This window comes from Erigeron canadensis, chromosome 8 (genome assembly GCF_010389155.1).
Source record: "Erigeron canadensis isolate Cc75 chromosome 8, C_canadensis_v1, whole genome shotgun sequence".
NCBI lineage: Eukaryota > Viridiplantae > Streptophyta > Magnoliopsida > Asterales > Asteraceae > Erigeron > Erigeron canadensis.
The window spans coordinates 35,606,174-35,632,514 of record NC_057768.1 but is presented as its reverse complement, the minus strand read 5'-3'; the positions used below and the strand labels follow the sequence as shown (position 1 = coordinate 35,632,514).

Genomic DNA, 26,341 nt, shown 5'->3' with positions numbered 1-26,341 from the left:
ATGGTAATTTTAATAGTTTGGCGAATTTTAACAGTTATTGTTCGTCTCGACGATGTCGTTCTTGTTCTTCTTAAGCAGCAAGAGCAGGTACCAGCTTGACAAATTTTAAATGATATTGTAAGTGTATTGAGTTCTTTGTCCGGACTCATATCGAGATAGTATGTATTGAATAAAATTTATCTCCTATCTACCAAGTTGTTAATATAACTCACTTTTACCTTTATTTAACTATATACCATCATTTATGCGACTACCGGCGGAACCACACTTAGACAATGGGTAGCCCGGGCTACGGGTCCGTTAAATTTTTGTAATATAATTTTTCTGAAAAATGATGTATTTTTTATTGGTGCTAAGGCTCAAATAAATATGGGATACCGGTCAATGTAACTATTTTAAATTTTCAAAAGATTTTCCCATCAATATAACATGTAAAGATGTATTTGTGCTAATAAATATGAAAAAAGAATGCTTCAAAAGTGCCAAAAAGTCTTAGAAACCCACCAAAAAAAAGACAAAAACCCTTAAGAGAATGCTAAAAATTGTAACAGTCTAAACGTTATCGTTACTTTGCTGCGATACAAGGCTAACGAAAGTTTTTTGTGCTACGGGTCACGTTCGATCCTGGTTCCGTCACTTTATTGCGACAGTAACAATATACCATCATTTTATCTTTATTTAACTAACTGTAGAGAAATAAGAGAATTCTCAATCTGGAAAACAAGAATACCGCATGCTTAGCCAACAAAGTGACAACCAAAACAATAATAAAACCGAAGTGAACGTCCACACTATGTTAGCTCCCCACTATCACTGGGCGACTTTAGTCTTCTACACGAGAAACCACCCCAACTCCCTAATCGTCCCCATACCACCTCGGTCCTCGGCGTCGTCGTCCTTCCATGCCGCCGATGCAGATTCCATTACGAATACTTCTAGAGGGGATTAGGGAAGGCAGTGGTGAGATCCCAATTCGATCCTACCACTCACAAATGACATAATGTCCACCATTTCAAATTAAAACGGTTGGTATCAAACCCTTTGCTTATCCTCACCAATCATTAATAGATACAGTAGTATATAGTCAATTATGAAATCATCATCTCGATCATCGATTACTACCTACCAACGGTATTTGTAACTTGTAAAACAAGCAGTAGTATATATTTTTGACAGGAATATTGTGTTTGTTATCAAGTGTTAAATATCAGCCTACGTTATCTCTTTCTCATTTTATATTTCATAAAATTTGTAACTAACTAATACATCAAGCAACCTTTTGATTGAATAAGTCATTTGAACAAAAACATTAATTACATATTGATCATTCATTCATGACTTATCAAGGAATTGATAGAAATTAAACTACAAATGATCGATCTAGCTAGCGCTATAATTACTACTTCAACCAAAGATAATATATCTGTCGATCAAAACCTAAAAGTAAATACTTTATACTACCAATTAATAATAATATATTGTTGATGATTGAGTCGTCGAATAACATTCAAATCATCAAATTAAATATAGCTAGTACTCGTAATTGCTCGCTGATTGCGTTGTCTTCTTGGACCGATTTGCCTTAGATAATGCAGACGTGATGATGTATTTCACGAGAGCGATCAAATCATATAAACTCATCGCCAAATCGCTACCCAGTTAAACTGGTTGCTGGGGACAAATAACACCAACATGATAAACATTATGTAAAAGTCGCAGCCGAACCTGAACCTAATTAACAACACACATTGCAAACAGATTATCGATCGATCCCATCCGTTATTTATTATTACCCCAAGATACTTGTATTTTTTTTATAAATTAAATCAAATTTATAAAACGATAAAGAGAAAACGAAAACTTACGACTCGCAAGTGTGAGTAAAACAATCGTCATCATCATTAGTCGTAATTGCAACCTGAACTTGGCTGCTGCCATCATGCTTATATTATTTGTAACTACTGTATATTATTTTTCATCCATGGAATAAGTATATTTTTCGTAACTACTGTATATTATTTGTTAATTGTTATATATGTAACTAGGTTTTTTACTCGCACGATGTACGGCTATTTAAATATTTGCGTGATCATTTAAAATATCGTTAATGAAATATAGAAAACTAATCTAGATGTAAAGATATGTTGATGATTGATAGAAGTATTTTTTGCTAAATTAGACATCCATGTTATTCATTGGCCCTTGCATTCATTGGAGTTTAGTAATAGTTGTAGTTTATGGTTGATAAATGTACTCGAATTACTTGAAATCTACATAGTTTTAAAGTTATCTCTTACCATGATGTGTGCTATTTTGCATCCTTATAAACAATGAACGTCCTTAAATGTTAAGAAACAAAATCGTTAGTGATTTACATATATAACAAAAAAAATTAGGGAGATTGATATAAAACTCAAAAAAATATTAAATTAAACCTATGTTACACAATACAAAGTATATACCTTCTAATTTGATAAACATAAAGAAGTGGATATTTCCATAACCGATGATTCAAAGTTATTTGATCTAAAAATTGTTGGAGAACCATAGTTCAATATATATATATATATATATATATATGTTCTTTCAAGACTAAATTAAACATTGTGTAAAAAAAAATTGAGAGGAAAATAAAACATATATCAATCTAAAATAACATAATAGATGAATTTTAATACATATATAGTATTCAAAATAAGTATATTAGATTATTTTTTTTTTAATATTACATAGTATCTTTGAGGTAGTCTTATTTTCTAGAATATATACATGTTTATGCATTTTTTAGTTAATTATTAGTGGCATATATTTACTTTTGAAAATCACGTATTTATTATATTGAGAAACTTTTGCCAAACAAATTTAGAAATGGATTTAAATGTGTTATTTATTTGTTTATATATATATATATGTATATGTATATATATAAATAAAAATATAAAAAATATATTGTAAAAAAGTGTGGAGATGACACATAGGTTTTTGAGGGGTGAGCCTCTACTTATAATAATTTTTTCGTACAATGCATTCAATTCCTAGTTCGAGTACAATTATACTTTTACCAAATGCCTTTCATGGATATTCTCACCAGCCTCCCAACTTTTTCTGTTTAGGCCAATTAGTTTTTGACTTTCACATTTAGTCCATGAAGTTTTGCTACTCGTATATTTTTAATTCTATTTCTGTGTGTAACTTATTTTTAACTTAGCCCTTGAGTTTTGAATCATTTAGTTCGAAGTTACAAAGTACTAATTTTAAAGTATTTATAAAGTTATTTTTACTACTTATTTTAATTTTTAAATTAAATATGTTTTTTTATTTTAACATAATATGGTTTACAGTATTAATATTTATATTTATTATAAATATAAATGATAGCGTGCCACCAATAAACCAAGATAACAATTTAGGCTTAATGTTAAAAGTTGTTAAAGTGTTGAGTCAATGCATTACTAACGTAACATCAATAAAGTAAATTTTAGTTTGGTAAGCGGTAAGCCAATAAACAAAGTCGTCTTTCGATGTTGGCACTACTATAACATCCATATTGTTGCTTCAGAAAGAGCAAATAAACGTTACAAACTGATGTGACAAATTAAGTGGACATTTAAACGTGAAAACACTTTTTTTTCTCTTCATTCTCTTCATTAATTTTTTCTTTTTCCATTTTCTCTTTATATTTCATTTGTTTGTAATTAAATTTACTCTATAATTACTCCTCCTTTAGTTACTTTTATTAAAAGTTTAACAAATCTTATAGATTTAAGGTTTAAAACCATAATAAAACTGATAAGCTTATATGGTAACGACAAACAATTGTTTTTATATATACAAGCGTATATTTCTAACATTGTATTAATTATTATTTCATATGGCATGGGGGTAATAAACGAGAAAATATTATCTTGAAAGCTTTTACTATTTGAAAGTAACTAGATTATTATCCGCGTAATACGCAGGAAACATATATAGCTAATGATATGTTAAAGTTTTATACTTGTAATATCATAAGTTGATGAATATTAACCATGTAAGAATTAAACCATTAAAAAACATCAAGTTATATAACGGTCGTTTAATACCGTTAACAGTGACCCGACAGATGGAAAATGGATACATCATCTATTAGAGGTCTCGCTAAGTCAGGTTTTCATTTCTTTGATGTCTTTCATTCATCCAGATATGTCTACATGGTCATTGTAGTTGTGCTTTAACGTTTTGTTTGAATAATTTATTAATACACTAAAATTACTAAACAATTTAATTATTGATCTATATATTGCATGTTTTGTTAATCTAAGTTAAAATTATACATAATATCATTGCAATTTTCATTCAATTATTTTTCTGACATATAACTATGATAGCTTACTATAAACTCCATATTTATTTTTTAGTTCTTTATTAAGAAGGTCGGTTTAACATCCGGTCCAGTTACAATATATTGATTTAATAAAACATTATTTGATAAAAATCGTATACAAAAATCCTTATAACCAAATTTTATTTGTTATATGATAAAAATCCTATACAAAAATATAATTTAATAAAAACGTATAACATTAAAAAAGAAAATTTTATTGTAAAAAATTTAAGAATAAATTTTAACAATAAAAAATATATAAAATATAAAAATATTAGTTTTCATAATTATATGATTAAAAACGTTAATTATTAATGTCTACAAACTTTAACAAGGAAATAATAATAATTTAAACTTATTAAAACAAAACAAAATTCAAAAAAATTTAAATAAGGTATATGACATTGATCTAATAGATCTAATTAAAAGTTGAATTTCATATACTTACTAAAGTTTTTTTATATATATATTTAGAGAGAAACAAGGATCAAATTTTATTTCATTTTATTTAAAAACCAGCTTATTGTATTGTTCCACCCACGGGAATCCACCAAAACCATACAAATTAAAGAAAAAAGTACCAAACTACTGCTTAATCAACATAAAGTACTTTTATAAACCATGGGTTAATCCGCATCCTGTTTTTCCCATTTCAATGGACACATTTCCTACAATCGGCCCATCCATATATATATTTCCTCCAACATCTTTCAAATCAACAGGCAAGCAATATATAATCATCGAAGTTTTTTCATAACTCATATACAGCTCTAACCAATTTTCATATCAAAAGATGCACGGAGCGATGATAAAATCTTGGTTGGTGGTGGCCAGCATAGGCGCCGTGGAGGCGTTAAAGGACCAGGGTGTAGCAAGATGGAACGGGCCACTTAAGGCACTTCATCATCATGCCAAAACTAAGATTGTTTCTACTTATAACAAGTCTGTCGAAGACGTTATTGCCACTACTACTAGAACAAGAAGATCCATGGTCGTTGGTTCTGAAATGATGGCTGGTAAATACGGATCATCCAAGAAAACAAAAGCCGAGTGTATGAAAAAGGTTATGGACATCAACTGTTTTGGTCCCAATACCGTTAGATTTTAATTGGAGATATCATCATCTCTCATCACTACCTAGCTACCTACCAACGAATTTCTTTGTAATTTGTAAAACAAGCACCAGTATATATATTTTTGACAGAATGTGTTTAATTTGTTTTCAAGTGATGATTAATGTGTATATGGCTAATTATACGAGTAATTCTTAGAAAGTGATCGAATTGTGACTAAATGAGTGGCCGAGTGGGTGTTTTGATATCTCTACGGGATCATGGAAATACCTTTAAAAGACAAAGCAAATACTAAGTTTTTCAAATAACCTAAATCCAAAAACTTCATCCATTTACGAATTTAAAGGTACATAGTTTTCATCATTTTAGTATCGGAGTCTGTGAATAAATATCATGTCCATTTTTCACTAAAATGCTCATAACAAGATTGTGTATCATATTAAAATCAGGAGTGAATGTCAAGTGTCTACGTTTCGACTTTATTGGATGAATTAGGAGGATGGTACATAAAAATGAGTAAACCGTATACAAACGATGTCCTTATATTGAAGTCCTAGTAATTTAGGTGTTCATATTATGATTTTATAATATAAGCATGTCACAATAAATAATATAACTTTGATGGATATATTTTTAAGATAAATTTTTTTATTTTTATAAAATAAACTATAATAAATTATTGATAATATCACATGTATATTGAATACGAACCTAAAATCTAATAGTAACGTATCTGAGGGGGAAAAGTTTATCTCTATTAACTGTTGTGCATTCAGGCGGATTAATAGGGGGTTTTCCTCCCATTGGGTTGAGGTATATGGTGTTTGGGGTGCTCTAGCGGGCCCGATTAAGACACCATAATCTAGACCCCTAAAGTTAAAATTCGCCGTCCAAAATTAAACAAAACATATTATTCAATGAAAACTCAAAAAGTAAATACGTCGTGAAATTGTAGCATAATATAAAAATCTGTCAAATTTATAGTAATAACATATACGTCGTGAAATTGTAACATATATAAAAATCTGTCAAATTTATAGTAATAACATAAGGGACCATAAAAGCTATGATGCATCGAAACTCCAAACAGGTAGCCGTACCCGTTTCCGAAACTCCATAGAAACGTTTCTGCGTACGAAACACGTATGAAACATCCCTTGAATTTTCTATAGATAACGAAACGTTTTTTTGAAATTTCCATACAGTTTCTAATTAATATCCAGGTTTTAATGGACTTTTTATATTTCTCAAACCCAAACAGGCTATATTATATACAATTTGATCAACATTAAATTTTTTATATACCAAAACTAATTATGGAACACTAAACAATCAATAAGTGATCACTGATCAAACATGTATTATACAGTTATACATATACAATTATATATAATTTCTCAAGTCTCTCTTTATAAAAAAATTGATATAATTTATATTTGTATATTTTTTTATTGCCGTACCCGTATCCTAAATTTTTTTGTTTTTCCGTTCCCCGTTCCTGTATCGTTCCCGTACCCCTTTGTCGTACCTAGGGATGGCAAAAAAAACCCGTACACGATGAGAAAATCCGAAACCCGGTATTTTTGGTCCGGGTTCGAGTCCGGGTATGCGGGTCTAGGGCCGGGTATGAGGATCGTTTTAATACTTTTACTGGGTTCGGGTCTGGGTACGGTTTTAAATGAAAACCCGTATACCCGACCCGTATACCCGAAATCGCCCCGAACCCATATACCCGACTCCTATATATTAAATACATAATAATATAGTATGTTTACATTTAAAGCATATCCCTTAATGGTTCTCCAAAAACACTTAGTTGAATCAACAAAATATTAAACTTGAGCCTCTCGAAATTAAATACAAATATTTTAGCTAGCAATTTTTTCATCTCGACGTATATGTACAGTAACCAAAAGTTCATATATCCTAATTTCATAATGCACTTATTCATTTTGCTCCGAAAAAATTAATACTAATAACGGGTCCCCGACTACCCGTGAGGAAACTCGTTACCCGACAATTAGTAATTAAACGGGGAGTCGTCGGGTCGGGTCTGGGATGGTAATTTTTAATCGGGTCCGGGTCCGGGATTATCTAAACCCGGCCCATTGTCATTCATAGTCGTACCCGTTCCGATGCTACATAGCATAAAAGTCCCATTCATACAAATTTCTCGCTGATCATACGCGTACTTGATGAGACTTAATTACGCTCGTTACATATATGGAAAAGGAAATATATTAAAGCAACTAGCTAATTAACCCGGGTTTAACCCGGGCATATCAATCAAAGTTTTATAAAATCGTATTTTTGCCACCGAAGTTGCGATAGTCTAAGAGCACTCGTCTCCTCAAAATAGTATATCTTATAAGTTATAATTAGTTTATTAACATAATATGTGAATAATTAAAAATATGTTATGATAAAATTATTTAGACGATGAAACTTATAAGACAATGTATAATTTATTAGAGTTTTTTTCTAAAAAAATATATATCTCTGAATTTTTTTTATAAAATAACAAAAACAAAAATGCAATAAATTTTAAGAATAAAAGTGTTTATAGCATCATAAAAAAACAAACTTAACATTAAGAAATAATTTGGATGTGACAAATAAGCAATATTTATGGAATTATGATATCACAAGAATCCTCTTTTATTTAATATAAAGATAAAGATCACTATATTACATATGAAAACTTTAAAGATATGTAAAAAATATTTTATAAAAATAAATCAGTTTAAATAAATTTCTGCAAAATAAAAAGTCTATGATAACTTGGGGATGAATTCACTAAACTATCAATGACTTTATTCACATTTATATTCACAACCCTAGCTAGCCCAATTCACACAAAAATCTAATAAAAATCAACCGGATCGGAAATGACCAATAATAACAATGCAATAAAAGCATGCTGGTTGGTGATGTTAAGCATGGGCGTGGGTGTGGCCCGGTGGAACGGCCCGGTCAAGGCGCTTTACCATAATGAAAAAAGGAAGATTATTTCGTCTTATAACAAGCATAATACTAATATTGTTGATCATCATCATCATCATCATCATCGGTCTACTAGATCTGTAACTCTTGGTTCTGAATTGGCAACCCGGAAATATAGATCAAGGAAAACACAGGCGGAATCGATGAAAAAGGTTATGGATATGAATTGTTTTGGTCCTAGTACTCTTAAGTTTTAATTTTTTGGTAAAGTCTTTTCTCGATCTATATGTAATATATATATCCAAAATATTTTTGGATATCGATCGATCCATGAGATGTTATATGCATGCTCTCAAATTGCATTGATGAATAATGTCTGTTATATAATTTTTTTTAATCGACGATTATCTATAGACTATATGCTATGGGGTTTTCAAATTATTTATTTCACCCAAAAATGGACATCTTTATTAATTTGGTTTATTAAGCACTTGTCTGATGACTTGATCCACTTTTGGCCTTTCGCTTCCAAAACCATAGTGTCGGGAAAAGCTAGCGTTAGAGATTTTAACAATGGCCTGGCCTCAAAGGAGGATGAGATAAATATTGCAATTGTAATTTCTGGAATATTCGAGTATTCCTTCATTTCTGAAATTTATTTTCGTTAAATGCGATGTATATAATATGTTGGAAATGGAATACCCAATTAACCAATCGACTAAGAATTTCCAGTTTTATATGGAATAAGCATGAGAGTGGAGGAAGTGTCGTGGTATTATTGACTATGTTATGCATCTTTTCATTTCTTCCATGGTCTTGTTTCTGATGCAGCAAATAATATTTAAAGATGATCATGATCTTCCATTCCATTCCTAACCATAATCATCTTTAAATTTTGACCGTTAACTTTTATTTAATGGTTTAAATGTTTTTAATATAACTCTTCAAGTTAGAAACAACTTGCCGATCTTCTCTCATTTTATAATGTGCTATTTATAGATTTCAAGGTTATGATTTATAAATAACAAAATTCAATTTAATATTAAAACTATGTCTTATTTTTTTGTCTTAAAAAGAATCAATAATCATCATCAAAATGAATTCATATATAAACTTGCTTTTAGTTAACAAGAAAGGAATTTTTTTTATTGTTACCCATTGAAACGACTCAATCAATCTAATTGTTTTAAGTCGTCTCAATTAAAAATGAATGTGGAAAAATCTGGAGGAATATAAACACATTTAAAAAAAAATAGTACATGTGTTTAGTATCACGTGCAATATGCAATTACTGTTTTACAAATAAAAATTAAAAATAGAATAAGTTAGTTGTTACATGTAATTTAGACACGGCAGTGTGTATACTCCAAGTGAGACGGAAAATACAAAAGAAAAAAACAAACAAGTGTTGTAGTCACCAAGGGCAAAGCCCATAGTTTAGCCGCCCACCCGCCCCTATATTTTAATAATTCCATCTACTTACTTACTACTGTATGTACCACTTGTTTGCTATAAATATACAAATTTAGCTTTTACGTTTTTTTGTATAGTCAAATTAATATAACAAGCACAATCAAATATTTTTAACGTGTTTGTTTTTCTTTTTGGTACAATTGATATAGAAGAAATCAAGTGATCAAGAAATAAAGGTATTTGAAAAATGTGTGGTGGCATTAACCATGGTGGATGCAAGTATCAGGCCGCGATGGTCCGAATACAACAGCAGCAGCAGCAGCTAGCGACGACATCAGCAGCGGATGCTGCCGCTAGCAGCAAAGGGGTGTCAAAGAAGGAGGTAAAAAGAGATGATGATTATAAGAGAGTAAGGGAGCTTGAGAAGGCTGAGAAAGTGCTTCATTTGATTTTATGGGGACCCAAGTGATGAAGTGAAATATCATATTTATAATTGTTACTATCTATCTATCTATCCATCTATCTAGGATAGATGGATGGATGGTGTTCGGTTTCTGGATTATAAAAAGTAGTCCTACTTTAGTTGTTAGTATATATCTATATTATGTATGTATATGTATATGAAATCAAGTTATATAAAGATTTTAGTACTAATTAAAAGATGTAGTACTCAGCTAACTTTTACGAGTACTTCTTACTTCTTAGTATAAAATATCAAACTTTCCTTTTGTATAAGGAGAGTGTTAGACGACGGATTGTATACTAATACTAACACAAGTTTTATATATAGCTCCTAATTTAGCTAAAATATTAAATGAGACTACACCAAACTTTGCGATAACTCTTACTGATTACTTTCGAGAATAGAAAATCCATAATCATCACTATCACTATTATTCAACAATTCGTTCACCATCTCATTCATTTATGGGGCTGACAAAAATTGAAGCAAGAACTCAAAATCACAATAACTTCGGAAGATAACTATTTGTTTTATGAACGAATCAATAATGATAGTTTAATGACCTTTCGTGGAATACATTAAAGTTGAAAATGAACAAACTTGCCAAAGTCATTAAATTATCAAGCACAAAAATATGAAATATTGTAAATATTTCAGTTATGTTCAAAAAAACTTTTGTAAAGGTCAGTTATGTTCAAAAAAACTACCAAGGTCAGTTGTGGGCTTTTACTTTGGGCAATTCCTCTTCTTTTTTTTTTTTTCTTTCTTTTTTTTTTTTTCATTCTACTGCTTTTGTGGGCTTTTGCTTTGGGCCAAATCTTAAAAATGAACAACTTCTACCTTTAATGGCTTTTACCTTTTTTTTTTTCTTTTTTTCTCTCGAAAGTTTTTAATAATTTTGACCTAACTTCTCTAAAATTTAATTGTACCCTTAATAATTTGTATCACTCGTTTTACATATTACATTGATCTTATTTCTATCTCTAAAAATATTTACAATATTTTTTAAATAACCCTTTTTACAATACCTTTGACATATTACATTATCCATTTACCACTACAATAACCACCAGTTGTCACTCAGACTCTCACATCTCATTGCCGACACCATTGTCTCAATGCATTATACACGTACCCTGCTAGTATAAAAATAAGAGAATTCATATTGGTACCAATTTTTTTAAATTTATTTATGATTATTGTGCATTAAGTACTTATACGGTATGTTATAATATTATACATAATAGTTGCAATAAAAAAAAGGGAAGTTTGATTAAACGAATAAAATAATATACTTAATATTTTCATAGAGGCATTATAATTATAGCAATGGAGATGTTTAAAATAGTTAAGAGATTAAAGGGCAAAAGAACATCACCTTACTAATTGAGAAATGCTTTAACATGTATTATTATAGATAATTCTCAAAGATTTATAGTTATAGTTATTTGGTAGATAAAATAAATATGTAAAAATAACAAACTTGATCTCACGGAATCAAGGTTTTAAATATAAAAACCTTGTTTAGAAAATAACAAATACAAAGATAAAATGTAGATAAGGAAAAATATGAAGTGGAGATATGTGAAATATTTTCAAGTGATCTGATTGGTTCATATGAAATTGCTTATTTGTCACTAAACCATAATGCAATATGAACCACAAGTCTCAAAATTTCCATTGCCTACACATACTCTCCTTTGCACACATCTTTCTCAATCTCATTCAGTTAAGCTTTCCAACTATCATTTAACTAATGGCATCCATGGCTGCAACTTCAGCTAGCTCCACCACTGTTGTTAGAGCCACTCCATTCTTGGGTGGTCAAACCAGAACCTCCAATGCCAACTCCCTTAGAGATTCTGTCTCCATGGTCAATGGCAAATACACCATGGTATTCATCTCTCCCTATATCTATCATTATCTTACTCGTATATATATATATTAAACTAACTAATCATGAAACGTACGTACGTTGTGAAACTGAACAGGGAAATGAGTTGTGGTATGGACCGGACCGTGTGAAGTACTTGGGACCCTTTTCGGCTCAAACACCATCATACTTGACTGGAGAGTTCCCTGGTGACTACGGCTGGGACACTGCTGGATTGTCTGCTGACCCTGAGGCTTTCGCTAAGAACCGGGCTCTTGAGGTATTTTATCTTGTCAGTAACAACTTGGCCTATTAGCTTATTATGTTGCTACTTATGCCAGGCCATCATTTCATTACGAAATATAAACCATGACAGATATATAGTTCAGATATATGATTATAGATTAAATAAACATGAGCCACCACTGTTATAGTTGGACTTACTGGCCTAGTTAGAGTGGTTTGGTATCCATCCAATATTAACAAGTTCGTGTATTACACTTTTCGACTTTCACCTCTTTGTGGACGGAGGTCCTTATGGAAGCAGTCTCTCTATCTTTGGGTAGAGGTAAGACTGTCTACAGCTCAACCCCCATACCACGCTCAGGGATTGGGTCTTTGTTGTTGTTGTTGTTGTTGTTGTTGTGTGTCTTACCCACTTAACGCTTAAATACCGATATTTAGGTGATCCATGGGAGATGGGCAATGCTTGGAGCATTCGGTTGCATCACCCCGGAAGTCCTTGAAAAATGGGTGAAAGTAGACTTCAAGGAGCCTGTTTGGTTCAAAGCCGGAGCTCAAATCTTCTCTGAAGGCGGTCTAGACTACTTGGGCAACCCTAACTTAGTCCATGCCCAAAGCATACTAGCGGTGCTTGGTTTTCAAGTTGTCCTTATGGGACTCGTTGAAGGATTCCGTATTAATGGGCTTGAGGGTGTAGGAGATGGTAACAACCTGTACCCGGGAGGTCAATACTTTGACCCGTTGGGACTTGCAGATGACCCAACAACCTTTGCTGAGTTGAAGGTGAAAGAAATCAAGAATGGGCGGCTTGCAATGTTTTCAATGTTTGGGTTCTTTGTGCAAGCAATTGTGACAGGGAAAGGACCATTGGAGAACCTTTTGGACCATCTGGACAACCCTGTGGCTAACAATGCATGGGTCTATGCTACCAAGTTTGTGCCTGGTTCATAAATCACATGTGGCTTGTTGATTGTTCTTGTGAGCTATGAATTGAATGAGAATGATATGTAAATTATTATTATTACATATATTGTCTTTGTTATGTTGCTGATTCTAAAATATCAGTTTAGCACAGCAATTAAATTGTTGGATGGAAAATGATTTTGAGATGTTTGATATGTTCCAAACGCATATCGTGATTAATGTATAGCTGTGGTTACATAAAAGACACGATTTGACAATAGTACCGATCGTGTAGTAGCCTAATAGCAAGATTGACCGGGATATCGGAAGAAAAAAACTGTATGTTTAAATTATTTATTTTTAAACTTTGACCTTTAATATATATTTTTTGTCTAGTATAAAATTTGATAAAAGTTACATTAATAAAAACAATTGTAATACACAATTAATTTATATAACTTTCATTACATATTATCTAATATAAAGAATATTATTTAAAATCAAAGTTGAAAAAATTAAACTTTAGAAAATTTAAAATTACAAACAAATTTATACAAACTCATGTATGACCAATGAAATGAAAGGAAGAAAAAAGAAAAGTTAATTTTACATTTGATTGATCCATTTAATTTGTCAGGTCAATTTGTAAATGTTTGTAATTAATTTATAAACTTAGCATTTCTCAAATGGGTTTTGTTAATGACAGCTTTAGGGTTGTCAGTAAAGACTAATTGGATGAATTAAAATTTATACTTTGCTGTTAGAAAAATCAGAGGACAGTTTTTAATATATAATGTATAAGTTTTTAAGCATATAATAAATTGTTAGTGACTATCATTATCATTTTCCTTCTCAAACTTAAAGCATCACCCTACGGAGTAACATTTTAAGTTATCACGATCTTTTATTATTTTATGTTTTTTCAAATTATAAACCCGTGTGGGGCATATAGAGATTGAGTTTCGGAGGGAGGGAGGGAAGGATGGATGGAGAGAGATAGTAAAAAAAAATGTATATAAATATAACCCTGAGAAAGAGAAAGAATGACGGGTCAAATTATTATGCTAAACCATTAAACGAGTTGGATTGGATGATTTGTGTTCAACACAAAGAAGTTCCACAGTCCAGCTTGGAGAAGATGTTGAATTCAATGAAACAATTGAATGATCATACATTAATATTTACAATTTTCTCACTCCTACATAAATCATTTTATTTCTCTAACTTTTTCAAAATCTTGTATCTCAAAAACCGTACATCGATAAATTATAAAAATTATATGGGTGTTCTTAAAATTTCATGTTTTTTCATTAGAGATGTTATTCGATATACTTTCGACGAATTTTTAAATCTGAGGGCAGAGCCCGTACGGCTAAGGCATTTGGCTATGACACTCTATGACATATCACCTCCTATGACCTATCACCCTCACCATCTCACCGCCGCAACGCGCGAATACTTGCTCTCGTATACTTTAAATTAAATTAAGAGTGGGTTTTAGTAAGTAATTTTCAATTAATTTTGTGTATTTGGAAACAGGATCGTTTAATTGCCTACCATCAGGAATAGGAATTGAAACTGCTTGATGGCGCTCTTGCTCCTCCTCCGCCCTTCTGTAATATTCATCCTACTGATCAACAACAGGTGTTACACTTACTACTATAACCTCCTCCTCGGCTCTTTAATGCTAATAATAATTTACACTTTTCTTATTAATTAATGATTTATTATTATTATTTACAACATTATTTATAAATACAAACATACAGCTCCTGACTAGTTTCACCCCCACCACCACCACCGCCCAGGATGGAGGAGGATATATTGACCATTCCCTTGTTGCCGCCAATGCTGTCCGTGAGCTGTCCGCTCTTGCTCGTGACAACAATGGCTTTTTCTGGACCAGCGAAGGCATTCTTAACCAACAACATTATCAACAAACTTACCCCAGCAGGCCCAACCCCACACCGGAACCAACTAATTCATGGATCCACGCATCCAGGGCTTTCACACACATTTTCTGGACCTCCGTCAGTCTCCTTATCATGATGATCCGAAAGAGATGGTCATAATTTCAGCCACCACCTTTACTCTATCGTATTCTCCTGACTTCATCTTCGGAATACTTGGAGACGAACGTACATGTCATGAGGTACTGTACTAAACATTCGCACGTACAGACACACACACACACATAATCCATCATCATGTATACTCTATTCTAACTTGGCTTTCACAGTGGGATGTGTCTGGGAAGATTAGTCCATTCACAAAGCCAACATGTTACACAACTGGCAATGACCCCAGGAACAAGATATATGTTTATCAGGTACGTCAACACAATATATGCATCCCACGTTTCTTTCGGGTGACTTTTGTTTTCAATATTTGACATTTGTTGCAACAGACTCATCGGTGGATCTACAGTGAGGTTGTACTCCAAGAGACGAGTGTCAACCGGTCTGGATCACTATTGGTATGGTGACTATGGTCCATGCTTAAAAGTGATGAACTTGATATTGTCAAACGTGGTGGACGTTCTCGTTTTCCTCTAATTAGGTTATCAGGGTTGGCCGTCAGCTCCAACAGCCACCGGAACACTACCAGTAGTAGAAATATAGGTGGTGGTTCAATTGTCACGTTGGGTTTACAGCAGAAGTTCCATGACATCAAGGAAATAGAGCCAAAGATGCTAGACTTCGTCCATAGTTGTATAGGAGAGGCTGTCAAAAGAATTGAAGAGGTCTTGAACAAGGCAGCCGCGAGGACCTTCTCCCTAAGGTATAACCGTATAATTGTATAAATGGGTGGCAATTCGCTTTGTATGAGATTGTTGTAATACTATCACTAATGCACACAAATACAAAAAAGATTCCCTGTGTGAGACCAACCTGTTCTATTTGAAATCAATGGCAGTCAGGTACATCACACATTTCATAGGGATGGATTTTTACATAAAGCTCCCGAGGCAATATTTAAGTTTAAATTGTGCATTGCATTGTGTAGTATAGTAGAGCCAGGGTTCCCTCTCATATTTGGTGGTATTGTTTCCCAAGAAGGAATCATGTAGGTTCACACCATATTAACTAAAGCCTTGTGATTATGTTACTCATCCACGGTTATTAATTATAAGGAGCACTCATGGAATGCTTGAAAACGTGTTTTGTTGATTCATTTTCTTTCACCTTGTGGCCTGATTATTTCATACAACCAATAACAGGAGTCCACGGTTCAACATAAAACCAACAAGGGGATCAGCAAGAGGGGTGACTGCTCAAACTGATCAACTGGACGGGGGCTCTCTAGGTTTTAATTAACTGTCAGTATCTACTTATAGTGTCAACTTGCTGTATACCCATGAGGCCACTTTATTTACAGTAAGTACCGAGTCTATCATGAACTAATTAGTCTTGTCTTGCAAACTTTTGGGAACAGTTTATAATGCCAGTCATGATGTCCTGTCTATTATGGTCTTACTGTTATGCATGTCTCTTCCTATCTGATGTATGCCTGGCAAAATACCTGGGACTGCCTAAGAGGCCCGACCCAATTTTTTGGGAACAGTTTATAATGCTAGTCACCATAGAAAAATACTTGCATTACTATTTTTAGGATTAAGGTATGGTGCTGTATATATTGTTTGTCAATGATAAGTTATACCCTACAGCCAGGTTTACAATATTTAGCAAATTTAATTTATCCGGGTTGTGCAAACTTCCTAAGGTAAGCTGAAACCGATTCCTAAAAGAGTCTCACTCACTGATAACTGAAACATATAAAGAGTACCAACCAGCTTGAATCTTATGTGAATTCAGCTGGTTTTTCGGCTTCGGATATTTTCAAATTTCTCAAGTATATTTAAAGCAGCCAGACATATAAACATAACCTAATCATACTTACCGGGCTAAAAGCCTTTTACCCATAAAAAAAAAAAAACATAACCTAATTGGTCCAAATTCAAATCGGCAATTCACATTGCTACATTAGCCTGATGTAATCTACAAACTACACAAGAGTTGAGTGGCTACTAAGAACCTGACTTTGATCATTTTTATCATAAGGGTGTATTCACGCACATACTATTTAGAAGAAGACATACATGCATGCATGGGAGAGACTTCATATCTTACTACCTAGAAATATTTGATTAGTTAACAATTAAAAAAAAAGCATATATAAAACCAGTTTTTTTTAATATATATAATATAAAACCAGTTTTCACACTAATGTCTGCTCAAGAGTAAATTGACACTACCATCTAATTAAAAATCGAGCACAATTAACGGCTATAATAACTAAAATATTGTATTTGCAAAATTTCGGAGCGTTTATGACAACATTAATAGGGTGGGATTTGCTACATAGAAAATCAGGCAACAAACAGCCATTGATTCAAATGTAAAAACATACCTTTATCTATTTGGCCTTGAGATAACCTTTTGGGGATTGATCGTTGAAAGAAATTTCAGAACTGGTGAAGTAATGTGATGGCAAACTTTCTGACTCGCCAATGTCCATTTCTTGCAGTACAAAGGGGAGTTTAATTGCAGGTCTAAAGTGACTATTAAGACTAGAAATCGCAACAATCAGTTTCTAATTTTGATGGTTGAGATAATAAAAGAGAATCAAGTAAAAAGTTACAAGAAAATTAATTCTTCAGATACATGACTATATCTAAGCTTATTACCTGACTAACTGGGTTCTACTTCATAAATTGACAAAAATCAGTTTAAAACATGAATCGAAATCCTGCTAATCAGTAACAAAAATGATGCACCAATGATCAGACTACATGATTAATAGAGCTTGAAGCTTATAAAGCAATCTTAAAACAATGCATAAAGCATGAGGTTATACCTTAGGTACACCGAACTAGAAATGAAAAAACAGACCCCGTCATTATGTAATACAACAAAAACAACCCCCGTCCACTATGCTCCTACTAAGGATTCTTTCCATCAAGAACATGTAAACATTCATATATGATCTCAACAGCATGATCCAGTTCCTGCTCGGAAATTATCAACGGTGGCACAAGTCTAACAATGTCTCCTTTTCCAGCAGTTAATATCAAAAGACCGGCCTCCCGACAAGCATCCACAAGTGGTGTTGCGGACACATCCAACTCGATTCCAACAATAAGACCACATCCTCGTATTTCTTTCACGTGTGAGTTTCCTCCTACTTTTTTCTTCAAGATTTCTTTCAAGTAGTCACCTTTCTTGGTGACACTAGCCAAAAAGCTCGGGTTTGATATCTTATCAAAGACAGCTATCGCAGCAGCACAAACAAGGGGTCCGCCTGCAAAAGTGCTTCCATGATCCCCATAATTGATGGCGGTATTTACTCGTTCAGTCACTAGTGTAGCTCCTATTGGCAAACCTCCAGCTAGAGGCTTAGCAAGAGTCATTATATCAGGGGTTACATCATAAGCTTCATGTGCCCAAAGATAACCGGTCCGACCCAACCCACATTGAACCTACAATTAGACACACAGAATTTGCATTTCATTGATACAAAGAATCATAATAATTCGTTTCATTACCAATCAGTCACTACTGCATTAGTACTTTACCTCATCAAAAACCAGTAAAGATCCGGCTTTATCACAGGCAACACGCAAAGATTTCAAAAACTCTTTGGTCGCACTGTAAATTCCACCTTCCCCTTGAATAGGTTCCACAAACACTGCAGCAATTTTACCACTAGATATCAGGTCGTCAGCAGCATCAATATCCCCATACGGTAAGAAAGTAACGCCAGGCATGACGGGCTCAAAAGGTGTTCTGTAATGCTGTTTGCTGGTCAAGGCCAACGCACCAATTGTCCTCCCATGGAAACTGTTGGTAAACGAGATAAATTCAGTAGGAGGCGGGTCCGTCTTATCAGTAGGATGTGTATATCTCTGGAACTTCCTTGAAAACTTAATGGCAGCTTCGTTAGCTTCGGTTCCAGAGTTGGAGAAAAAAACACGGTCTGCAAATGAATTGGCTACTAGTCGCTCTGCAAGATTCACCTGTGTTGCGTGCACCAAAACATCATCATAATACTAATTAATATATAAAAGAGCAGGGAAGGAAGGAATACCTGAGGGAGGGTGTGAAAGAGGTTGCTGACATGAGTCAAGGTGTTGGCTTGAAGCGTGATGGCCCGAACCCAATCAGGGTCCCCGTGGCCCAACGCATTCACGGCGATACCCGACGTCAGGTCGAGATACTGACGGCCGTGGATATCGGACAAGGTACAGCCAATGCCGCTGGTGAACACGACAGGGGCTCTGCCGTAAGTCCCAACTATCACTCTCTTTTCCCTTTCCATCACTTGTTTTTCCATTTCCATTTCCAATTCCAATTCCTTTTGATTATCAGTAACTACATTATTAGTGGTGTCGATTAGTTGCGAATGTAATTTACTGCTTGTACGAAAATTACTAGTAGTGAATTTTCTGTTTATATGGATGACTTTATTACAAGTATGATTATGATTACTATTATTGATGATTGTTGGAAATAATAATAAGTTGCTGTAAACTGAACTCATTATTAATTAAATTATTATTATTAAAATGAACTGGGTTGATAGTTAGGGTTTTGGACAAGAATGAATGAAGAAGCAGGAAGGAGAGTAGTAGGTGGAGTTGAATTAGACTGTCGTAGTCAATGACCGCTCAGCTCAACTTTCTACCCAATTTTCATTTTCATTTATTTTTATCTCTCATCAAATATAACCGATTTTTTTTTTTCTAATGCATAAATCATTTTATTCTTTATTTCATTCAAAATCTTTTATTTCAAAAACAATATATCAATAAATTATAAAAATTATATGGGTGCTTTTAAAATTTCATGCTCTTTCATTAGAAATGTCATCCCATATATTTTCGACAAATTTTTAAATCTGAGGGCGGAGCTCGTACGGTTAACGCATTTGGCTATCATACTCTATGACATGACCTATCACCCCACCATCTCAACGCCACAACACACGGATACTATCTCTTGTTTCGTTATAAAGGTATTATACGCATATTAGGCAGGAATATTTAAATTAATGAATAAAGAAAAAAAATCTTTTGAATAGTTCAAACTTGTAATTTAAAAAGAGAAAATGGTTGTTGCTTTATATAATAGCTAGTATAGATATTTTGCTTAAAACATAGTTTTAATTTATAATCGAAGAATCATAATTAATAATCGAAAAACTTTAAGTCTTTAAGTTTAAGTTTTAATTAACTTAATATCATATATTTTTATTAATTTTTATATTTAATTTTAATTTAATAAATTTAAATATGGTCCTAATTATAAAACTTAATTTTTTACATTTTATAGTTATAAAAATTACCAAAATGCATTTTAGTACTCTTAACTTGGTTGATTAGGTGTTTTACTACCCTCAATTATTAAAGGTGTAATATAATATCATAAACTTGGTTAACAAGATATTTTAATGCTCTAACTCACTAATTATTAAATGCAAAAAAAAACATATTATATGTATTTTATAGGTTAATTTTTTATACTTGATTAATCATATATATTGAACAATTAATTCATTTTTATTTTATAAACAAATTAATAAGAACTTCAATAAAAATATGATCAAATACAAATATAACTATTGAATTATATAGATATATCTTATTGTAATGAAAATATTTATTTATTCATAAGGTAATTATGTTTTTTTTATTTCAAAATTTTAAATAATAATAAATAAAATTTTAATGTTTATTATTATTTTTTTAAATATATTTTTTCCAAAGTCAATATTTAAAGTTTTATAATTGTGTTAAAGATAATATATAGTTTTAATTGTCTTTAATTACTTATGATTTATCAAATATAAATTAACCTCATACATATTAGTTATTTAATTTATATTAAACTTTAAAGATTTATTGGTAAGTATAGAGTAGTAAAAAACCTTGTTAACTAAGTTTAGGATAATAACTACAAATTTACTACTAATTCAACCAAGTTAGTCAACCAAGTTAAGTGTATTAAAATGCATTTTAGCCTATAAAAAATTACTAATTATGGAAAATAATTCTAACATTTATATTATTATTGTTTCTAAAATATTTTTTTGTTTTTCTATTTATAACATTTTTTTTGTTTTATGTCATATGTTGACATCAAATTATGAATTTATATAAAATTTTTATCACATAACGTAATTAATATTGATAATATAAGTATTTTAACTTTAAAACAATAGTATCTTGTAATATTTAAATAAAGATATCACTGATATGTATATAGTGCTTATAATAATAAGAAAAACAATAAGATTTTAAAAATATCAACATCATTATTTTTCAATATCCCTTATCTATGTTTTTTAAATTACGATATTGTAAAAATTTAACATGTCTTTAATTATCTCTAATATTTTATAACAGAGTAAACTAACATTTTAATTGAAAATTTTAAGAGTAAAGTATGATATTGGTCCTTGTAGTATAAACCTTACTCCAAATGTCATGCTAATTTACAAGTATTAGACACATAAATTTTGTAGTTTAAAGTTCGTAATTTGATATTTGTTAAAAAAAAAAAGAGATAACCTTTTTTTGGAAATTTTATTATAACACAAAAAAAAACATGTTTGATCTATTTATAATTTTATATCGTCATTATGTAAAAGTGTAACATATATATCCTCATAACCATATACAATATAAAACATTTTTAAATAAAAATATCATCATTTTTCAACGTGTAGTATCTATTTTTTTTACGATATTCTGATATATATCTACTTATAAATTACATGCGTGTCTAAGTCAGGACTTTCGAGAAAACTCATATTAATCCACCACCACAAATGTAGGATGTAAGACTTGAATCCATGTAGATTTTTCCAAGGTCAAAGACCTTACCAATGAAATCATCAACCCATTGGCTTAGCATGTTGTATTTACATTTAACTTTATATCTTCATTTTACAAAATTATAAGTAACACATATATTCTACTAATAATATTTGATATACAACATGTTTTAAAATAATATTTGATATCATCAATATCTCAACATGTCATATTTATAATTGTTAATCATATTATAAGTTATAACAAGAAGTTAATATGACTTTATCATAAGCGGGAGTGCAAAACTAACTATAAATACAGGTAGTCGGGTCTACGGGTCCGCTAAATCAATGTAGTATAACTTTTAGTTTTGAAAAATGTTATATTTTTATTTATGCTACGAGTCAGACTGCTAATATGAGACACCGGCCGATGTAATTAGCTCTAAACTTTTTTTAAAAAAGATGTAACAATAAGACTTATAAAAACAACTTTATTAAACGAAAAATGAAAAATTACTAAAATAACGAAAAATCATTAAAATAGTCAGAAAAAGAAAAAAAAAATAGTTACAACTAGAAACCTGCATTCCAAGTTTATAATTAAACGGATATTTATTTATTTTTATCAAAAATGCTAAATTAAATTTTATATATGGTAAGAATATAACGTTCTCTGGAACTATATTTACTTGTTTAGCAAGACTTTTTTTTTTGTTTCCATAAACAAAGTATAACCTTTTACGGACATCTAACTGTTGGCTATAAATTTAAGGCCTTCAAACCCTTTGATCGGCAAGTAAAAACCTATATATCGATATCGTCCTAACTAACTCTATAACTTTTTCTACAAACTTCCGATCTCCGACCTTGAATTAACTCCAATAATGGATACATATCCTTCTGATTCGTACAAGAAAAGAACCGACTTTGTATCCGGTTTTCTTGTACAAGACCCGACGAACAATGGTGAACACTACATACACGAATTTGTACCCTCACCTCATTCAACCACCATTGATCTGAAGTTTTTGCCCCATAGAGCTCGTATCGTGGCAACAAACGAGCAAGGTTTAGCCGTGTTTGAGGCTCCTCATTCTCGATTTCATAGGACGGTTTTGTACCATGTTTGTAAACTTACAACTAAGCAGGTTTTGGCTCTGCCGAATCCAAAAACAAGGATGTTTCAGACCGCTATGGTTGCAGTCGTCACCATAGGATCGAACCCATTGCATTACAAGATTCTGAGATTGTCCGAAACAAGTTTTACGTAAGTTTCTATATGCTTATATATATGTAGTCGAACACATACGTGTGCGTATTCGTGAAATTTTTTTTTAATCTTAGTATATAATAAAACTGTTAATTACAATAGGAGTAAATATTTAGTTAAAACCAACATGTATAAATTAAAATAGTTTTACTCATCTTAACATAAAATTCATGGATAAGTAGTTTTTGATATACAGGGTTTGTATTTAGCATTATCTTAATCACGCCATGTTATGATTAATTTACAGAACTCTATCGTTTCTATATATAGTACGTACTAGTAACATGTTCCAATTTCCATAATTGTACTCATTCTAAACATGGTTTTTCTTTGATTATCTCTTTCTATTACAGGACTTCCGAAAAGCCTGTAAGACTCCCCTTCACATATAACTGTGAGATCTTTGATTCAAAGGAATGGGAATGGAAAGTGTTAGCTCCACTAGCGTTACCTTACGGCGTCACTCCTGCTAATACAGAACCCATCACCACAAGTAGTGGATCCATTTATATGCTATTAACGAACGGTGACATCTTGAAATTTGATGCAAATTCAGGAAAACAGACAACGTTATCCCCTCCCCCCGATTATCAGCCTGATGATGATCACACGAGGCTTGTAAAGTGTGAAGGAAAACTTGGGTTGGCTTTTCGGACGCCAAATGATAGTTGGGAGATTTGGGTCCATACTAATGATGGATCATGGATGAAACTATGTTCTCTAGATCTGAATCGAATTACTAAAAGGGCCCAGTCGTCGTTGGTGAGCTTTTATGATTCCGATACATTCATCATATCAAAGGATTATGACAAACTTGCATTTTACAAGTTTACAAGGGATATGGACCAAGAGATCAAACTGAGCAAGATCCTTACTGGTCAGATTTTCAGCTTACACTCCGATTTTGAGACGGTTAATTTGAAGGATCGTTGAGCAATGCCACAGTTTCTTACCGAGAAGATTTATATACGGAGTATAAAAATGTTACTCATAAAACTCTATAAAAAGATTTACAAAAGCGTTGGTGGTATATCATCATTGACTCGTTAAAAGTAGAGTAATTGTTAGAATTAATGTACAATATTTTGGTGTTATTTTTTGTCAGGTATTAATGTAGCCATAGTTACTTAGTACGAGTATTTTATACTATAACAAAACTCATCAGATATGATGATATGAATCATATGATGCTGATGCATATACATGACATAAGGAACATAGTACAACCTGCAGCCAAGACCCAAGGTTGATCGACCGAGTGATTCAATGTTACTACGAGTACTCTCCATCGTTAGACAACCAACTTGCCGGTCTAAAATGTAAAATTAGAGACGAAAATAACTAAAATAATATAGTAAATGAATTAGGGATAAAGTTTTAAAGAACAAAAACCTCATAGAAATAAAATGCTAGGTTAAAATCAAGCATTGTTAATTTGAACTATGCAAATGAAAAAATTACAAAATGTAAAACTGTTAACAATTTAAAGGAAACTTTGAATCCTAATGATACCAAAAATAAAAATAAATAAAAAAATACAACAAATAATATAAGTAATATATTAAATCAAAAGAAAGTTATGAAATTCACCGGTTAGGATGGACAATATACCTTACCATTTCTCCCCACCTATTCTACTTTTTCCAACTTTTTTCTTACCCTTAGGGCACGTTTGGTAGGAAGAAATTCAGGGAAATGAAATGAACCAGAGAAAAGAAATTGAGAGAAATGAAATTGACTGAGAAATCAAATAATTTCCAGTGTTTCGTAAAATCAGAGAAAATGACCAGAGAAATGCTAAAGAAATCAATTCTTGTGTTTGGTAGAGAGAAAACAGAGAATAAAAACTTTTTTTTTCTTTTCTTTTTCAAATGCTAATATTACTTACATACAATATTCAAATATTATAACGTAACCCTTTTTTTTTGTTCACGATAAATAACCATTTTTTAAAATGATAAAAAGCCACAATTCAAAAACATGATAATTCAGCCAAATCATACAACATGTCTCACGTATAAAACTTGCTAGGATTTCATACTCATTCTGTGATGATTATAGCTTGATGACTATTCACAATTAACAAGGCTAAAATGATACAAATATAGCATATATAACAACATTCCAACATAGCAAAAAAAAAAAAAAAAACTTTACATATTGCATCACATTAGCCTACGCAGATTATGATGCCTAATAAGATTGTAACACAATTCTTAAAAAGGGCACCATCCAAATCCATCTAGCATCTAACATTCATACAATCCAAAAAAACATTTCAGCATCTAGAACATGTATAAACTAATAAGAATGTCATCGATGACGACGTCTTGCATTCCACTCATTAAACATGTCATTAGCAAGACTATCTCTATGATCACTCCATACCTGAGATGTCTCAACCGTGCTAATAAGATCATCATGTTCATTTCCATTTACCGACTAATTTATTGGTACTATATTCTCACAAGGGTCTTCGCTCATTTCCGTACGTATGAAATTATGCATCAAACAACAAGCAATGATGATGCGCGGCATCGACTTGACTGGATGAAAACAAATATCATTCAAGATTTTCCATCTATTTTTAATAATACCAAAAGCTCTTTCGATAACATTCCTTGCCGATGAGTGTCTTTTATTATATAGCTCCTTAGCCGTGGTACGCAGGTTCGACCAATTATTAATATGGTACCGTTGACCACAATAAGGAGTAAGAAAACCGTCTCCATTCGTGTAACCGGCATCACATAGATAGTATGATCCTATTAACACCAAGTATGCAACAATAAGTCATTAATTAGGTATAAATAAATATGTACAGGTGGTTACATGTATCATATGTAAGATACCACGTGGTACTCGAAGACCTTGTGGCTTGCTAATAGCATCTCGAAGCACTCGACTGTCTGCTGCAGAACCCTCCCATCCAGCTAATACATAAGTAAACATGAGGTCTTTTGTACATACACCAAGAACA

General features: G+C 32.0%; 5 protein-coding genes across 5 annotated transcripts; 4 read left to right on the top strand and 1 right to left on the bottom strand.

Annotated features, from left to right (window-relative positions):
• Positions 1–8,324: 8,324 nt before the first annotated feature.
• Positions 8,325–8,636, top strand: LOC122610714. Its single transcript, XM_043783682.1, has one exon. It carries the CDS (start codon positions 8,325–8,327, stop codon positions 8,634–8,636), a length of 312 nt encoding a protein of 103 aa, XP_043639617.1.
• A 3,329-nt stretch (positions 8,637–11,965) lies between these two features.
• On the top strand, positions 11,966–13,413 carry LOC122579079 (chlorophyll a-b binding protein 13, chloroplastic-like). The gene is made up of 3 exons (XM_043751170.1): positions 11,966–12,149; positions 12,247–12,408; positions 12,813–13,413. The coding sequence occupies exons 1-3, from the start codon at positions 12,012–12,014 to the stop codon at positions 13,320–13,322; spliced, it is 810 nt and encodes a 269-aa protein (XP_043607105.1). The 5' UTR covers positions 11,966–12,011; the 3' UTR covers positions 13,323–13,413.
• A 2,135-nt stretch (positions 13,414–15,548) lies between these two features.
• Positions 15,549–16,850, top strand: LOC122609684. Its single transcript, XM_043782632.1, has 2 exons — positions 15,549–16,055; positions 16,495–16,850. Exons 1-2 carry the CDS (start codon positions 15,769–15,771, stop codon positions 16,589–16,591), a joined length of 384 nt encoding a protein of 127 aa, XP_043638567.1. The 5' UTR covers positions 15,549–15,768; the 3' UTR covers positions 16,592–16,850.
• Positions 16,851–18,046: 1,196 nt separating this feature from the next.
• LOC122578462 (acetylornithine aminotransferase, chloroplastic/mitochondrial-like) lies at positions 18,047–19,854 on the bottom strand. Its single transcript, XM_043750433.1, has 3 exons — positions 19,362–19,854; positions 18,850–19,290; positions 18,047–18,753 (listed from the first exon to the last, which is right to left on the bottom strand). The coding sequence occupies exons 1-3, from the start codon at positions 19,812–19,814 to the stop codon at positions 18,217–18,219; spliced, it is 1,431 nt and encodes a 476-aa protein (XP_043606368.1). The 5' UTR covers positions 19,815–19,854; the 3' UTR covers positions 18,047–18,216.
• Positions 19,855–22,975: 3,121 nt separating this feature from the next.
• On the top strand, positions 22,976–24,294 carry LOC122610713. The gene is made up of 2 exons (XM_043783680.1): positions 22,976–23,358; positions 23,715–24,294. Exons 1-2 carry the CDS (start codon positions 22,976–22,978, stop codon positions 24,292–24,294), a joined length of 963 nt encoding a protein of 320 aa, XP_043639615.1.
• The last annotated feature ends 2,047 nt before the right edge of the window (positions 24,295–26,341 follow it).

Coding starts and splice junctions, on each gene's coding strand:
- LOC122609684 (XM_043782632.1), top strand. CDS start 15,769: ATGCTTAAAAGTGATGAACTTGATATTGTCAAACGTGGTGGACGTTCT. Junction 16,056..16,494: donor GCGAGGACCTTCTCCCTAAG/GTATAACCGTAT, acceptor AACCAATAACAG/GAGTCCACGGTTCAACATAA.
- LOC122579079 (XM_043751170.1), top strand. CDS start 12,012: ATGGCATCCATGGCTGCAACTTCAGCTAGCTCCACCACTGTTGTTAGA. Junction 12,150..12,246: donor TCAATGGCAAATACACCATG/GTATTCATCTCT, acceptor GAAACTGAACAG/GGAAATGAGTTGTGGTATGG. Junction 12,409..12,812: donor CTAAGAACCGGGCTCTTGAG/GTATTTTATCTT, acceptor ACCGATATTTAG/GTGATCCATGGGAGATGGGC.
- LOC122578462 (XM_043750433.1), bottom strand. CDS start 19,814: ATGAGTTCAGTTTACAGCAACTTATTATTATTTCCAACAATCATCAAT. Junction 19,291..19,361: donor TCTTTCACACCCTCCCTCAG/GTATTCCTTCCT, acceptor CACGCAACACAG/GTGAATCTTGCAGAGCGACT. Junction 18,754..18,849: donor CTTTACTGGTTTTTGATGAG/GTAAAGTACTAA, acceptor GTCTAATTGTAG/GTTCAATGTGGGTTGGGTCG.
- LOC122610714 (XM_043783682.1), top strand. CDS start 8,325: ATGACCAATAATAACAATGCAATAAAAGCATGCTGGTTGGTGATGTTA.
- LOC122610713 (XM_043783680.1), top strand. CDS start 22,976: ATGGATACATATCCTTCTGATTCGTACAAGAAAAGAACCGACTTTGTA. Junction 23,359..23,714: donor TTGTCCGAAACAAGTTTTAC/GTAAGTTTCTAT, acceptor TTTCTATTACAG/GACTTCCGAAAAGCCTGTAA.